The 16,249-nt window shown below is 56.8% G+C and overlaps 1 protein-coding gene across 4 annotated transcripts in view; it reads left to right on the forward strand.

The window, feature by feature from the left end:
• Window positions 1-16,249, forward strand: part of EVI5L (ecotropic viral integration site 5 like) — a 32,645-nt gene that overhangs the window by 8,767 nt on the left and 7,629 nt on the right. The window contains exons 2-12 of one of the 4 annotated variants that reach the window (XM_081499211.1): window positions 5,374-5,557; window positions 6,822-7,011; window positions 7,320-7,544; window positions 7,626-7,700; window positions 8,288-8,413; window positions 9,956-10,099; window positions 10,239-10,328; window positions 11,459-11,556; window positions 11,644-11,704; window positions 14,708-14,761; window positions 15,576-15,608. In XM_081499211.1, the coding sequence (XP_081355337.1) occupies window positions 5,421-5,557; window positions 6,822-7,011; window positions 7,320-7,544; window positions 7,626-7,700; window positions 8,288-8,413; window positions 9,956-10,099; window positions 10,239-10,328; window positions 11,459-11,556; window positions 11,644-11,704; window positions 14,708-14,761; window positions 15,576-15,608 (1,233 nt within the window). In that variant the 5' untranslated portion in view covers window positions 5,374-5,420. The remainder of the gene's footprint in view (window positions 1-5,373; window positions 5,558-6,821; window positions 7,012-7,319; window positions 7,545-7,625; window positions 7,701-8,287; window positions 8,414-9,955; window positions 10,100-10,238; window positions 10,329-11,458; window positions 11,557-11,643; window positions 11,705-14,707; window positions 14,762-15,575; window positions 15,609-16,249) is intronic. The other 3 variants (XM_081499212.1, XM_081499213.1, XM_081499214.1) reach the window with 3 other exon arrangements.

A 16,249-nucleotide genomic window follows, 5' to 3' on the forward strand; every position in this document is an offset into this window, starting at 1 on the left:
GGGGTTGCAAAGAGTCAGACATGACTGAGCTCCTGGGCACACACATGATTAACTAAAGTCCATATTTTATTCAGATTTCCTTAGCTTTTCCCTTTTTCTGTCTTAGGACCACATCCTGTATCCCACAGGACATTTTGTCATCACATCTCCTGAAACTTCTCTTATCTGGAACAGCTTTCTTAGGCTTTCCTTGTCTTTGATGACTTTGACACTTGAGGAGGGCTAGTCAGGAATGCTCTAAAGCATCTCTTAATCTGGATTGGTCACATGATTTTCTCATAGTCTTGGGGAGGAAGACACAGAGATGAAGGGCCCTTCTCATGTCAGCATATTGAGTGCACATGCTCTCCATGTGACTTATCACTAGTCCTGTTGACCTTGATCACCTGGCTGAGTGGCACAGGGACTTTTCATTCATCCAGCAAAGACATTGATTGAGTACCTGCTAACGGCCAGATGCTGTGTTAGAGGCTTGGATTAGAAAATTAAGAAGACAAGCCTTTGCCCCCAGTACATTCATTACCCAGTAGGGCAGGCAGGTATATATACAAAGAATTGCTGTAGAATGTGTCTTGGGGGACTTCCCTGGTAGTCCAGTGGTCGAGAATCTGCCTCCCAGTGCAGGGGATGTGGGTTCGATCCCTGGTGGGGGAAATAAGATCCCACATGCCACGGAGCAGGTAAGCCCATGCGCTGCAACTACTGAGCCTGCGAGCCTCAACTAGAGAAACTCATGTGCCACAACAAAGACCCAGTGCTGCCCAAAAAAACAAAGAAGCGTGTCTTGGGCTGGGGTGTAGGGTTAGATATTTTCAGAGAGAGGGGAGAAAAGTGAGCCTGCATACTGGAGGCAGTGGGGTGGGGGGATTTACCAGGAAAGAGTTCACCAGAAAAAGTCTGTTCCTTTTTTATGGCTGAATACTATTCCATCATGTGGATAGACCACATTTCATTTATCCATTCAGCCACCAATGGACATTTGAGTTGTTTCCACTTTCTGGCTATTGTGAATCGAGCTGCTGTGAACAATTGTATAGAGGTTTTCATGTGGATGTACATTTTCCATTCTCTTGGGTAGAATTCCTAGAAGTGAAATTGCTGGGTCATATTGGTAACACTTTTTTTTTTTAAGAGAGAGCCTATTTATTTATTTGACTGTACTGGGTGGGCCTTAGTTGCAGCACACAGGATCTTTTCAGTTGGATCATAAAGGATCTTTAGTTGCAGCATGTGGGATCTAGTTCCCCAAATAGGGACCAAACCCCAGTCCCCTGCACTGGGAGCATGGTGTCTTAGCCACGGGACCACGAGGCAAGTCCCATATTGGTAACTGTTTACCTTTCTGAAGAACTGCCAGACTGTTTTCCACTCTTGTTGTTCAGTCGCTAAATCGTGTCCTAATCTTTGCTACCACAAGGACTGCAGCACACTAGGCTCCCCTGTCTTTCACTGTCTCCCAGAGTTTGCTCAAACTCATGTCCATTGAGTCAGTGATGCAATCCAACCATCTCATCCCCTGTCACCCTCTCCTCCTCCTGCCTTCAATCTTCCCCAGCATCAGGGTCTTTTCCAGTGAGTCGACGTTGCATTAGGTGGCCAAAGTTTTGGAGCTTCAGCTTCAGCATCAGTCCTTCCAATAAATATTCAGGGTTGATTTCCTTTAGGATTGACTGATTTGATCTCCTTACAGTCCAAGGGACTCTCAAGAGTCTTCCTCAGCACCACAGTTTGAAAGCATCAATTCTTCAGTGCTCAGCCTTCATTATGGTCCAGCTCTCACATCCATATATGACCACTGGAAAAACCATAGCTTTGACTATGCGCACCTTTGTGGGCAATATGATAACTTTGCTTTTTAATATGCTGTCTAGGTTTGTCATAGCTTTCCTTCCAAGGAGAAAGAGTCTTTCAATTTCCACTGTACCTCATCTTTTATTCCATGGGTTTCTCTCAGTCAGTAATAGAAAGTTCAGATGGTCATTTCTGAGTCTCTTCTCCTCCCCGCTCCACATGCTGTGGGCGGGCAGGGGCTGTGTCTCTCTTTGCCCAGCAGTCTTCAGTCCTCACCTCGGTGAGGTGAGGAAAAAGAGAGAAGGGAAAAGCTGGAGACGCAGGTGTCACAATCACAGACAAGCCTTTCTGTTCGTTTAAGTCCTGAAAGCAGCACCACCAAGGGCCTGCAGGGATAAGGGCCAAGGCGGGGCCTGTGGAAGATGGGGCCTCTCGCTGGGCTGAGGCAGAGGGGGAGCCCCAGGAGGCCAAGGAGTCCAGTGTCTCAAAACTATATGGGAATGGACTTTGAAAAGGAGGAAGTGTGAGGGATTTCCCTGGTGGCCCAGTGGTTAAGACTCCAAGCTCCCAGTGCAATGGGCACGGGTTCCATCCCTGGTCAGGGAACTAAGATCCCACTAGACACATGGCGTGGGAAAAAAATAATATTAACAGAAAAAAAAAATGTAGCAGGAGAAAGAAGCATGGTTGTTAGTGTCCAAACGCTCCTGTGAAGGAGAAGAAGAGAGAGGTGGAGGGACCCTGGCATCTGGACCTTTCTGTACCAGCCCCACCCCGCCCCCAACCCCAGCTCACCAGCAGTCTCTTCCCACTCCTCTGGCTTGGCTCAGCCTCCTAAGCTGTGCGGCCAGTGTTTGGGGGCATGGAGGGTAGTGGTGCCAGCAGAGGCTGTGTTAGGTGGCCCACTGCCCACTCTTTAGGCCAGGACCCCGCTTTGGGTGGCCACAGTGGAGCAGAAACAAAGGGCATTGAAGTTGAAGCTGCTGAGAGGCTGGGAGCCCAGACCTGGAGGATCAGTGCGTGGGTCTCAGAGGCTAGTGGCTCCTCAGCACTCGAGGGGACCTGCCTTGTCTCTGTGTCGCTGTGCCCAGCCAGCAAAGGGTGGGATGGTTGCATGCCCTGAGGAAGTGGGGGCCCATTCACCTGGTTCCACTCCACATCCCTGTCCCTAGGACAGTGCAGGCCCTCAGACAACACTCATTAATTGCCAGGGGAGGAGAGGCTGATCCAATAAGAGTCCAGGTGCTTGGAGTAGAAGGTGGTGGGAGACAGGCCTGCCCATAGAGCTCGGAGGGCAAAGCCGGCGTCCATTCCTGTCTACTGGATTCAGGCATGGGGAGCCTTGGTTAGTGCAGGAAGCGTGCATGTGAGCATGTATGTGTGCGCATGTGGGCAAAGGGGTGTGTGGGTGTGAGATAGCGTGTGAATGTGTATCTGAGTGTATAGGTGTGTGATTGTGTGTGTGTATATAAGAGCATGTGTGCATGAGCACACAAGACTGTGTGTTAGTGTATCCGTGTATTGATATGTGAGATGGCTTGTGAGTGGGAATGCATCTGAGTGTGTGGGGTGTGAGGTGTGGGTAAATGTGAGTGCGTGAGTGTGAAGTAATGTGCATGCATCAGCTTCCAGGCTGCGCAGTGTTTAGAGAGTCGGGGGTGAGTCAAGAGAAAGTGCCTGAGGGATTGGAAGATCCCGCCTCTCAGACTGTACATTTCAGCCCTGGGTATGGGGTCAGGTTTATTTCTTATGTGAAATACACATTAATATGTGATAAGTATCTGACCAAACTCTGCGAGCAGATGGCCCTAGTTGTTTCTTTTCATCAGAAACCCAGAGCTGAATCACTGGGCTCTTTGCAGGCCAGGGTGTGGGTTAGTGGGGTGGGGGGAGGCAATGCACTTCTGAGATTAGAGTCCCCTGGGCGCAGCAGGGAAACAGTGGGCCCCAGCCCCAGCCACCTGTGACCTTTGTCCTTGAGCCCCACATGACTCCTCAAATCCAGCTGTGCTTCCAGGGCTCTGATCCTTCTCTCCGCCTCTCCTTTCCCACCTCAGTCCTGATGTCAGGAAACCCACACAGCCTTTCCTGCCCCTGCCTGCCCACAGAGAGCCTTCCAAGTCAGCACTTCTTGTCCGCAGCCCATCTCTGTCCCACAGCCGCAGACTTTGACTCTGTGGGAAGCCCCAAGCAGCCCCCACAGTCCCTCTGTCAGGAATGATCAACTCCTGGCTTGGAGACGTGCGTGACTTGGTCTTCAAGGCAGGTGGTCCCTGGGCCAGGCAATGGGAGGAAAAGTTCTTCCAGTTCTGAGGGGAGCCATCACCTCAAGTTTGTACCACTCACTAAAGCTAGAGTCCTCGGTACCCACCAAACTCGGGGGCCAGAGGGAGAACCAGTTCCCTGGGGAGCCCCAGAGTCCTGGGGTGAGAGAGTTCTGGGCAAAGAAAAATAGTGTCCCCCCTCCCACCCCATGACAGCCCTGGGAAAGGAGACTAGAATCAAGTGCATGGCCAGGTTCAAGTCCCACCGACCTGTGGGCCTGCAGGTGTTGGTGGGGGGCTGAGCTTGGGCCATGGGAAGTGCCCAGTGACCTGAGGGTGCCAGGCAGGTATGTCCTGTCACTGTTCTGCTGCCACCTAGGGGACCAGATGCCCCTTCTCCAGAAACTGGCTGAGACCCCCTCTGTGGTTGAGCTGTCCGAACCTCCACTGGAGTCCAAGGGAGCCTCACTTGAGACACTGGTCCATTTGAGTCCAGAGCCTCTGTTTTTGGCATAGTACTGAGCCACCTCTCCTGGGGCTGGCAGAGGGGAGATGCCAGTGTCCCTGAAGCTCCCAGGAGGGTGGGATCAGACCCTCCCCAGGAGGAACAGCAGAGATGGGCCAGCACCAACCCGGCACATGGCAGGCCAAGATCAGGACGCTGACCAGAGCCTGTGCCTCTTGCTCTGCGGCCGCCAGAGCACAGATTCCCAGCACTTGGACGTGTCCCTGGCTTCCCAGCTCAAGAGGAGTCGGCTCTTCCGGCCATTTGCAGCACCAGACAATTAACAGGAGAGAATAATTGCTTCTGGCTATGCCAGCAGCCCACTCTGGTTGATGAGACAGGGCAGGTCAGATGCTGAGGCAGGGCTCTCAGGTCAGACCACAGCTGGGGACAGGGACCAAGGCTGTCTAGAACAGCCACCAGAGCAGGGACGTCTGCAGGTCCTGGCAGGGGCCCTGAGTAACAAGCAGCCTTGGCCCCTGGCCCTGCTGAAGACTCAGGGGTGTCCGCTGAGAGTTAGTGTCCATGCTCAGGGAGAGCAGAACAGCACAGGCCCTGGCCGTGGCCCTCCTGACTCCTTGCTGGCGTCTGGACCATAGAAGTGGGGAGCCTAGTAGCCAGCACTCGGAGCAGAAGGAGCCAGAAACTGGACTGGGGCGCCTGGGGACAAGGGGTGACCAAGTGGACAGACCCGAGGTGGGAAGCCTGGGGTGAGGAGATGTCTCAGGTGAGCAGCAGGCTCACTGGTCCAGAACCAGCAGGACAGGGCGGGCACCCCTCCCAGTGCTGACCACGCGTGTCTCTTGTCCCCAGACAGTGCTGTGACCTGGCCCTGCTCACAGCTGAGGAGCCTGACTGCCATGGCGAGCCCCACTCTGAGCCCCGACTCCTCATCCCAGGAGGCCCTGTCAGCCCCCACCTGCTCCCCCACCTCTGACTCCGAGAACCTCAGCCCTGATGAGCTGGAGCTGCTGGCCAAGCTTGAAGAGCAGAACCGGTGAGCTGGGCCCTGGGGGACAAGGTAGGGCCCCAGGGTACAGCCTGGGCCCCAAATGGAAGCTCCTGGGTGCCCCCTGCACTCAGAGCCCTGGGCCAAGTAACACTTCCGCAGAGGCTAGGCAAGAGCATTTGCCATCACCTCCCAACAGACGTTCTCCCATTCAGATGAGGAGATCATGGGATCAGGGCCCAGTGAGCTCCACCTGCACTTTCAAGCCTTTGTTGAAGGGAAGAGTAAAACTTCTGACTCGCCCCCTGTTTTAAAGTGTGGGGTTTATTATTATGCCGGTAAGTCAAGGCCAGCAGATCAGGAGATGACCCCAGGAAGTCTGGGGACTTCCCTGGTCAGCATTTAGAACACTGAGCTTCCACTGCAGGGGGCATGGGTTCAATCCTTAGTTGGGGAACTAAGATCCTGCATGCCATGTGGTGAGGCCAAAAAAAAAAAAAGGACAGTTTGTTACAGATTCCAAGAAGAGAGACACAGCACACCATGCACCCTGCAGGGCCACCTGGGGAAGCACCAGGATCAGTCAGGAGGCAGAGGGAGTGAGAAAAATGTGGGTGAGAGCCTTTATTGTGGTTTCTGCCAGGAGGAGTGGTGAGGCAGTGTAATCAGGGTGAGGACTGGCTAGTCTGAGTAACTTCAGCAAGCTGGGGCATAGGGGCTGGGCCTATTAGTCTAGTATCCAGCCCTGGGTAATTAGGGCAGAGGACAGTGGCCCTGAGTGCTAGCACCTAACAGAGGCGATTGGTTTGTGGACTCTGGATTGGTTGGTTTGCGTATGATAGGTGCACAGACAAGCAAGTCTGTAACCATTTCTGGGGATCTGCTAGGCCTGGGAGGGGCTGTCCCTCCAGGGTCAGGGAGGCCCCAGACATCAGAGCATCAGAAACAGCTGGTTAATGTAGCCTCTTGTGAGCCGGGGGCCCCCAGCCATCCACTCACCCTCTCTGTACCTCATCTGTAAACACATCTTAACAAAGCCTGCCCTTTGGGACTAAATGAGCTGATCCCCAAGCTTCTCAGCCCAGGGCACAAAGTGGGACACATACATGGCAGCCTCTCCAGGGACCCAGGATCAAAACCAGGGCTCAGAGAGGTTAGGGCGCCAGCCAAGGTCACACAGCAAGTGTCATGCAGGAAGAACAACTAAGACCCAATCTGGGACCCCAGGGAGGAGGGGCCGGGCTCTCTGGGGTCCAGGGGCTGGGGCTGGAAGCACCTGCAGCCACCCCCCACCCCCTGCCTGCTCGCCTAGGCTACTGGAGGCCGACTCCAAGTCCATGCGCTCCATGAATGGCTCCCGGAGGAACAGTGGCTCCTCGCTAGTGTCCAGCTCCTCAGCCTCCTCCAACCTGAGCCACCTGGAGGAGGACACGTGGATTCTGTGGGGCCGGATCGCCAACGAGTGGGAGGAGTGGCGACGCCGGAAAGAGAAGCTGCTGAAGGTGAGGGGACTGTGGGGCCGGGGCGGGCAAGGTCCAGGGTTGGAGATGTGCTGGGTGGAGGGAGGGGAGGGGGGAGAGTGGGCAGGGCTGGCGTCCCAGACACCCCTGCCTGCTTCCTGCCCATGTGCTCCATGACAGGCTGGGGCACTGTGGCACTCTGTGCCATGAGGTGGCTTAGCCAAGCTCTCTGGGCCTCCGGGGAGGCGTGGACAGGCCCCATCTCCGAGGCTGGGCTGGGCGGCCCTGGGGAGGCCACTCTGGGACCAGGTCCAGCCCAGTCTTCCGCTCCCCCTCTGACCGGTCTCCAGGAGCTGATCCGCAAGGGCATCCCACACCACTTCCGGGCCATCGTCTGGCAGCTCCTGTGCAGTGCCACAGACATGCCGGTCAAGAACCAGTACTCAGAGCTGCTCAAGATGTCGTCCCCCTGTGAGAAGCTCATCCGCAGGGACATCGCCCGCACCTACCCAGAGCACGAGTTCTTCAAGGGCCAGGACAGCCTAGGCCAGGAGGTCCTCTTCAATGTCATGAAGGTGAGCCCCGGCCCTGGAGAGATGCACCGTGGTTGCCGGCCCGGTGGGACCCCGCCCTGACTCCCGTGTGTTCTGGTGTAGGCCTACTCGCTGGTGGACCGGGAGGTGGGCTACTGCCAGGGCAGCGCCTTCATCGTGGGCCTGCTGCTCATGCAGGTAGGTGGCCTGGGCCAGCCCAGCCCTCTCTGTCAGTCCCCTGGAGGTGGACAGAAGCAAGTGTTCCCTCCATCAGTGTAGGCCTGGGGTCAGAGCCTCCCCGTGCCCGCCTGTGACCTCCGACAGTCTCCCAACCAAGCACAGAGGGCTGGCCGCTGGTCCTGGCCACTATCCCATCCTGCTCGGTCACCTGCCAGGGTCAGATGGAGAACACAGGCGGGGGACTTGGTTCGGCCAGTGTGGTGTTTGTGGGGCTGGGGGTTTCCTCTGGAGGCTCCGGCAGGCTCAGGAGGGGAGAATGGCGGGGACTGGATGAGAGGCTGCCTCCACCATGGGCTCTGGGGTTCAAGTCCCAGCTCCACTGTTTCTTGCCAGGCAGCCTTGGGCTCGTGACTTCAGCCTATAGACGCTTCCCATCAGTGAAACAGGGGGACTATATTGACCGAAGGTTTGCCGTGGGGGTCCGGGCAGCCCGGCAGCGTCTGTGTTCAGTCAAAGTAAATGGAGCAGAAACAAGCGAAGTCAGGAGAAGAGCAGTGGGCCCCCCCTTCCATGCCACCCTCACTCACAGACACCCCCGCCCCCAGATGCCTGAGGAGGAGGCCTTCTGTGTGTTCGTGAGGCTGATGCAGGAGTACCGCCTACGGGAGCTCTTCAAGCCCAGCATGGCTGAGCTGGGACTCTGCATCTACCAGTTTGAATACATGCTACAGGTGAGCAGGCCCAGGTGGTCATGCCTGCCCACTCTGCCCCCCCCATACCCTGCCAGCCCACACTCACGGGTGCTGATCTTGGCCCTCTGAGGGAGTCTCTTCGACTGAAAATTCCAGGCCTGAGAACCCACCCAGATGTTCCAGGGCAGAAAGTGGTCCTACTTCCAAAGGGGCCATGGAGCACTGCATGAAGGATGCTTCAGGGGCCAGAGAGGGGCCAGTGCTTACAGTGGGGGCTCTGGGAACTCAGGGTTCCCAGAGTCATTCAGGCAAGGATGGAGGGGTTGGCTTGCCTCAGACACACCCCCACGCTGTCCCTTTCTATCTGCTTCCCAGTGTGGTGGAAGGGGGAAAGTGTTGCCTGCCTGCCTTTGCTGATTACTAGAGAGCCACAGCCGCCTCTGTTTATAAATAGCAGCCCCCGCAGGGCCCGCTCCTGGCTGGCAGACAGCACCGGTGTATACACACACACACACACACACACATAGCACCGGTGTATACACACACACACACAGCACCGGTGTATACACACACACACACACACACACACAGCACCGGTGTATACACATACACACACACACACACAGCACCGGTGTATACACACACACACACACACACACACACACACACACAGCACCGGTGTATACACACACACACACACACACACACACACACACACAGCACCGGTGTATACACACACACACACACACACACACAGAGCACCGGTGTATACACACACACACACACAGTACTGGTGTATACACACACACACACGCACACATGCACACACACACACACACACACAGCACTGGTGTATACACACACACACACGCACGCGCACACACACACACACACACACACCGACCTGCTCTGGAAGCCAGTTGCAGGTGGGGCTGTGTGGCTCTGCGCCAGTGGGCAGGATGTGTCTGATTGCAAAAGCCCCCCTCCTCAGGCCTGGAGGACCAGGAGGTGCTATCAGTCAAGGGGACCGGAAATGCCAGCCAGCAGGTGGTCCAGGGCCACAGAGAAGGAGCGAACCCGCTCCAGGCTGAAGAGCCAAGAGCTCCCGTGGCAAAGTAGCTGGCCACCACCAGAGAGTCCCTGAGTCCGGAGGAGGCCCAGGGCAGGCCAGGGGACAGCCAAGGGTCCGTTCTCCCGGTGATGGACCACCAGGGGCCCCTAACACCTTCTTCAGCCTCGGTTTCCCCAGTTTCTGTCACTTTCCAGCCGTCTAAAGTTCAGGCCAGTCAGACATCCCTTAAGCGTGTCTGGGCACAAAATGCAAAGCATTGTTGGGGGTGGTGGTGAGGATCCCCGGGCAGCTGGGCCTCCTGCGATCCCTTCCCGGGTCCCCCCTCATGCTGCTCAGAGCTCTGGGATGCTTCTGCCCCACCCAGGGACAGTGTGGCAGGAGGGCTGCCCAGGGCAAGTCAGGGAAGGCTCCTTGAAGATGCAGGCACTTCTGGGTAGAGGGAATCTGAGGGTGTAGACTGCTGTGCCCAGCACCCTCCTCATGGTGCCTGGCCTCCTCTCCCACCCCAGGAGCAGCTCCCGGACCTGAACACCCACTTCCGCTCCCAGAGCTTCCACACTTCCATGTATGCCTCGTCCTGGTTCCTCACGCTCTTCCTCACCACCTTCCCACTGCCCGTCGCCACCCGTGTCTTTGACATCTTCATGTACGAGGTGAAGACCCCTTCCTCTCCTGGGCGCTCTGGATGGAGTGACTCAGGTCCCCACTGGAAATGATCCCAGGGCTCAGGGAGGGCTCAGAGGCCCGTGGGAGAGCAGAACCGGAGATGCACTGCCCCCGCTGCCTTTGCAGGGCCTGGAGATCATCTTCCGGGTGGGCCTCGCCCTGCTGCAGGTGAACCAGACGGAGCTGATGCAGCTGGACATGGAGGGGATGTCCCAGGTGGGCAGGGATCCAGGGTGGTGGGCTTGCCCCCAGCAGGGGCACCTGGGCAAGTGAAGCCTTCCTGAAAGATGAGGAGACCCTGGACTTCCTGAGTGCCCTGATCCTTTCCCATCTTCTCTGCCCCCCAAGATCTCCCTGAAGGGCCAGGGGGGGCCCTGATGAGCCCCCAGCTCTGTCAGACTTGGGCCAGGGCCAGCAGCCTGGCATCAGGGAGAGAGGAATGCCAAACCCGGAAGTCTACCCCCCTTCACCTGCCCCCAGCTCCAGGTCCCCTAGAGCCTAATGTGACAAATAGCAATACTAGCCACACCTGGAGGCCTTGGGTGTGGTTTCAGCCCCAGAAACCAGGCCAGGCGAGGGCCCAGCAGGCAGTGAGGGTCTGGGGCTGACCCTCCCTCTGCCTGCCCCGGCCAACTGCCCTGCCTGCGGAGAAGAGGCCGGCCTGCTTCTCACCACCGTGTCCCCATCATGCAGGCCCCTGCCCCCTCCCAGCGTTCTCCAGCTGGTGGTTTGGGGAAGAATGCACAAAGGCCACAGTGTGTCCGCGAACACGGGCACCCATTGTCCGCAGCTGCCAGAGGGGGCCAGCTGGGCTACGGAGCAGAGCCAGCCCAGTCCCGAGCCACAGAAAGCTATGTCCACCGGCAGCGTGTGCTTAAACTCTGCGTGGAGGCCCCAGGGGCCCTGGGCGAGCAGGCAGGCCCCCAAGGGCTCCTTCTTTTGGCTTCCTCCCTGCCACCCTGATCCTTCAACCTCTTCCATCTCTTTTCACTGCCCTGGGTCAGCAGCATGGCTCCCCCTCCCCCCCATGAAGGCCCCTCTTCTCAGACCCCACCCCGGCCTTCCCCCTCAGGAGCTCCTGAAGCCTGCTTCTCCTGCAGACAGAAGTCCTGGCCACAGGCAGCTCCTTCTCATGATTCCTGCTTCTCATACTCGCTCGCTCGATCCACATACACTGATGGAGCGCCCACAGCAGGCTAAGCCATGCAAGGCCCCAGGCGAACGGGCTCTGGCCAACACTTCTGGCGTGCCCAGGCCCCTCCTCCAGGGAAGCAGGGCCTCCCAGGGGCTTGGGTGGTCCCAGGTGGTCAGGGCCCACATGTCAGTGACCACCCATGTCCCCACAGTACTTCCAGAGGGTGATCCCCCATCAGTTCGACAGCTGTCCAGATAAGCTGATCCTCAAGGCTTACCAGGTCAAATACAACCCCAAGAAGATGAAGAGGTCAGTAGCGGGCATCCGGGGTGCGGGCAGGAAGGGGGTCCCTGAGGGTGGGACAGTGAGCACATCAGCCCTCCCCTCTCTCTGCAGGCTGGAGAAGGAGTATGCAGCCATGAAGAGCAAGGAGATGGAGGAGCAGATTGAGATCAAGGTGAGTTCAGGTGGAGACGGGCCGGGCTGGGGCAGGATGCCCTGGGAGCCCCCTCAATGAGAGTGGCCCCACCCAGCGTAGGCCACACACCAGGGTGTCCCATGGCCCCGAGGGGTGATCCCTTGGCCCAGCTGCCTTTTCACTCACCACCAGGCCGCGTGAGAGCAAGGGCCACCCCCACCCCCTGAACTGGGGACACGGTTTAACAGGTGGACAGTTCCCTGTGCGCGGAGATTCAACTCCCAGCCCTCTCCCTTCCCTGAGGTCAGGCAGAAAGTTCCAACCATCTCATCACAGGATCTGGTCACCTGGCTACCAGCCCCATGCTTAGGTGACCTGGGGGATTTCCAAAAGTCACCTCATTAACATAACAAGTGACACCTTGATTCCTTTCTAAGAAAATTCCCAGGGTTTTAGGAGTGCTGTGCCAGGACCAGAGATGAAGACCAAATATATATTCCTGGTAGATCACAATATCAGAGGAGCTTTCCTGGGCATGCAGAGCCTCTACACAGACTCCTTTCCATCTCCTTCCCTCTGCTCTCAACCCTCCAGACATGATCTTGGTTATCTCTCCACAGGCATCTAGCAGGCACCTACTTTGTGCCAGAGTCACGGCAGAGACTGAGGGCCCCCAGTCCAGTGGGGGTGGGGGACAGACACAGACGCAAACCCCAACACAGCCTGGCTCTGTCTTCTTCAGGGACAGAGTCCTACAGTGCCTGGGCCTGGAGTCCCACAGACCAGAATTCAAATCTCAGCTCTACTACAAACCAACTGGGTGACCTGCCAGGAATGTGAATTCACCTCTCTGAGCCTCAGTGTCCCCTTCTGCAAAATGGGGATGACATTTGCTCTCCTGTTCAAATTATTATCATGAACCTCCACCATCATCCCAACTTCCTCTCAAAAGACAGAAACAGAACCTAGATTAGAATCCAGGTCACCCGCTGCCCATACCTGAGCAGGGAAAGAGGACCTTATTGTCCTCGCCCTGTTGCTAGGTTTTCTGAGAAACAGTTTTATGTCATGAACTTACAAGCATCTCCCTTTCTCAGGAATGGTAGCATTACTGATGCACCAGTCCAAACATGTACATGTGTCTTGCTCATGCAGACAAGGGCCTGCTCTCCTGGTGGCCAGGAGGGCTCAGCAGTTGGGAGGGATGCAGCAGACCCTCAGACCACATGCCAAGCCTGGAAATTTCCCACAAGACAAGCCTGAGCACCCCCAAGGGCAGGGCAGGACAGGACAGATGCCTTCTCCCTTGTCCCTGCCCTGTACCCTTTCACCTTTTGCCTGTTTTAAAGCAAACTTGGGATTTGTTTTCATCAAGTACAGTGAGGTGACAAACACAGACAACCGCCTTTAGAAGGAGAGTTTGTTGCTCACAGTTCCCAGAGGGGCACACCTCTGCTGTGTGTCCTCACATGGGGAAGCATCAGGGCAGGGCAGGAGAAAAGCCTGGGCCAGAGCCCTTGCTGGGATTTCCATGGGAAGGGGTGGGTGAGGGTTCAAGAGGGTGCATAGGCAGGTTCAAGAGAGTCAAGATTGGCTGGTTTGAATAATTTCCAGGGCTCTGGGCTACAGGAGTGGTCACCACCTGTCCTGGGACAATTGAGGGCATGGGAAATAGTGATTTGGTATTTGAGAGGTAAGGGAGGTAGGCAGGGGTGTGACCGGTTAGTGTGTAGAAGGCAGGCCAGCAGGCATGCTGTCTACTCTCCCTAGGAATTAACTAGTCCTAGGAGCAGCAGTATCTCCGGGATTAGCAAGGCGGCAGGATATCAAAGTATCAAAAATACGGAACAAAAAATTTTTCAGCACTGTGATTAGTACATAGGCCTCCACAGTCCTTGTTCACACCCTACCTGGTTTTTCCCTGGGAGGAAGAGGAGCGAGGCAAGGTGTTGGTCAGCACACCCAGCTCCTCCAAGGATGGCTGAGCTTGGTCATCCATGCGTTGAGGCCAGAAAGTGGACAGAACCATCCAGGGGTCAGGGGTCAGGACTCTGGTTCTGGATCCCAATGACGGACAGAGACCTGGGCCTGCAACAGCTCTGACTCTGGCAAGCCAGGAGCCTCTGGCAAGATCCTGCCTGCCTCCAACTCAGTTTCTCTTGACATGAGTCAGCGCCCATCAATCAAGTCTGTGATCTTCTCTGACCATAGCTGCTTCCTGGGTGTGTTTTGCATGTTTCCATCACCTTCTTCTCCCCGGAAGAATGTCCTGCATGATACACAGGGAAGCAGGACTCTCGCTGACCCGCTGATGGAAACGATTTCTGTACCCACTGCTTAAAGGGCCCAGGGGTAGAAACTAGGGACGAGGCGGATGTCAACCTCCCCCGCTTCCCAGAAGGCTGTGGGGAAACCTAAAACCACAAGTACCCCACCAAAACCACCAGCACGGCATGGAAGGCGGAAGGAAGGAAGACCACTTCAAAAATTAGTGGGGGGGGGGTGGGGGGGATGGTGACAACTGTCGGGCGCAGCTGGTTCTCAAAGGGACGCAGAAATGTAGTCTTCAACAGCACACACATTCCGCAAGACCCCTTTCCTTTCCTGGACCTAGACTCCGAGTCTGTCCTCTAAGCCTTGGGGCTCAAATCTAAGCCGTGAGGGGCGGGGACTGTCCGCCAGCAGCTTCCCCCAAAACACAGAAGGCTCTGCCCCTGGCAGGCCCAAGTCGACTCCACAGGAGGACACGGGTGTTGACTGCCTGCCCCCGCCATATCCCCTCACACAGTGCATACCCACACAAGTCGTCACATTGGTTTTCCTGAACCAAGATTTGTTTTTGTTTTTGTCTTTTTTTAATACCTAATGGGCCATTCCAAATGGGAACTGGCCTTGACTGTTTTCTGGAATCACCAACTTAGACCATTAGACGCTGGTGCCCTCCTGCCCGAAGATGGCCTGGCCCCAAGGGGACAGACTTCCGGGTGCACAGGAGCAGGACACGGTGCTCTGACACACCCTCCCCTCTTTCCCCCGCTACAGAGGCTTCGGACGGAGAACCGGCTCCTGAAGCAGCGGATCGAGACCCTAGAGAAGGTGAGGGGTGCAGCCACCAGCCTGTGGCACCTAACCCTCACAGTCCTGAGCAGGACCCAGCAGCCAGAGGGCCGGCCAGCCAGCCTCCTGCCACAGGCGCGACCCCACCCTAAACCCCGTGGCATAAATCCCACGGGCCCCACCATGTGGATCCCTGAGACTTGGGCTGCCGTGTAAACTGAGGACCGAGGGGAAGCTTTGCCTGAAGGGGGACTGAGTTATAACCCCATTAACTGCAAACACGGAAATCCATTTGGGTCTGGCGCCCTCCCGGGCTGCCTGGGTGTGGGCTGCTCTGACAAAAGAAAGGAGGAGAGGGTGGCCGTGCACCATAGAGGGGGTGCCATAGCCTTGACCCTTGCCCCCAACCCATTTTTAAATATGGGAATAGAAACGGGGGCTTTCAACTTCCAGCTCCCCGCTCAGTCTTGCTTGACCCACTACTGACCACAGGTGGAATTTGTCCTTGCCCCAAAGCCTTGAGTCTTGTTCTGCCTCCAAATTAAAACTGCACTCACGGGGCCCAGGGATTCCCCCATAACCCTCCTCATGCGAGGCCTCAGCCCCGCAGCTCCCATGGGTGACCCTGAACCCCCCCTCCCACTCACACACAGACTCCTCCCCAGGACAGAGCTCCCTCTGGCTTTGGTCTTCCTGCTGGTTCTCTGGTTCTCCAGTCTCACTCCTCTCTCCCGCTTCTAGAGATAGCCCACTGCGTTAGTGACATGTGGTTCTTGTCTGTCTCCCCTCTCCTGTCCCCGCGCCTTCCGCTCTGCCTCCTCCCCCTGTCGCTCGGAACCTCTCCGCCGGGTAGGAGAGCGCTGCTCTGGCTGATAGGTTAATACAGGTACTGTAGCTTTTCCTCTCCCTCTCCCACTTCTTCCCGGTGCCCACACATGACCAGCAGACGCCTCTGCCCTGGCCGCTGCCATCCCTCGGGGGAGGAGGGGGGAGGGGGCAGACCTGGCGCTGTGCATGGGGGCGGCTGGGGACCGCTTCTCCAGGAGACAGAGGCTTCCCTCTGGGGGAGGGGGCATGCGTGTGAAGGCCCGGTGCCTGTGGGCGCGTGTGAGTATACACGCAATGCACAGGTTTCCTCCCTCCAGGGGACACTGGTAGGGATAAGAATGGGGACCCTGAGGCTACATCAGCAACAGGCCCTGGTTGGTGTGTGCACGGCTGAGCCACCCCAACACACACACACACACACACATACATACACACACACACTCCCCGACCCCTTACGGCCCCTCACGCTCTTCGCTGCTCCAACCTGCAAGGCCTGTCCTCTTCTCTCACTCGCCTGCTTCTGCTGCTGCCTCATCTTGAATGGCTTTCTCTGGAAGCTTCTGCCCCACTACCTGGTGGCCCTGAGCCTGGAATGGGTGGCCTAAATTGGGGGTTGAGGGGATGAGGCTGGGAAGTCTTAGGCAGGTGGAAGTCCGGGGGCCCAGGACTGAAGAAGGTTGGGGGAGAGGTGTACCCCCA

The sequence above is a fragment of the Giraffa tippelskirchi genome, chromosome 6 (assembly GCF_054371585.1).
Source record: "Giraffa tippelskirchi isolate mGirTip1 chromosome 6, T2T-mGirTip1v1.2.pri, whole genome shotgun sequence".
In the NCBI taxonomy this organism is placed as follows: domain Eukaryota; kingdom Metazoa; phylum Chordata; class Mammalia; order Artiodactyla; family Giraffidae; genus Giraffa; species Giraffa tippelskirchi.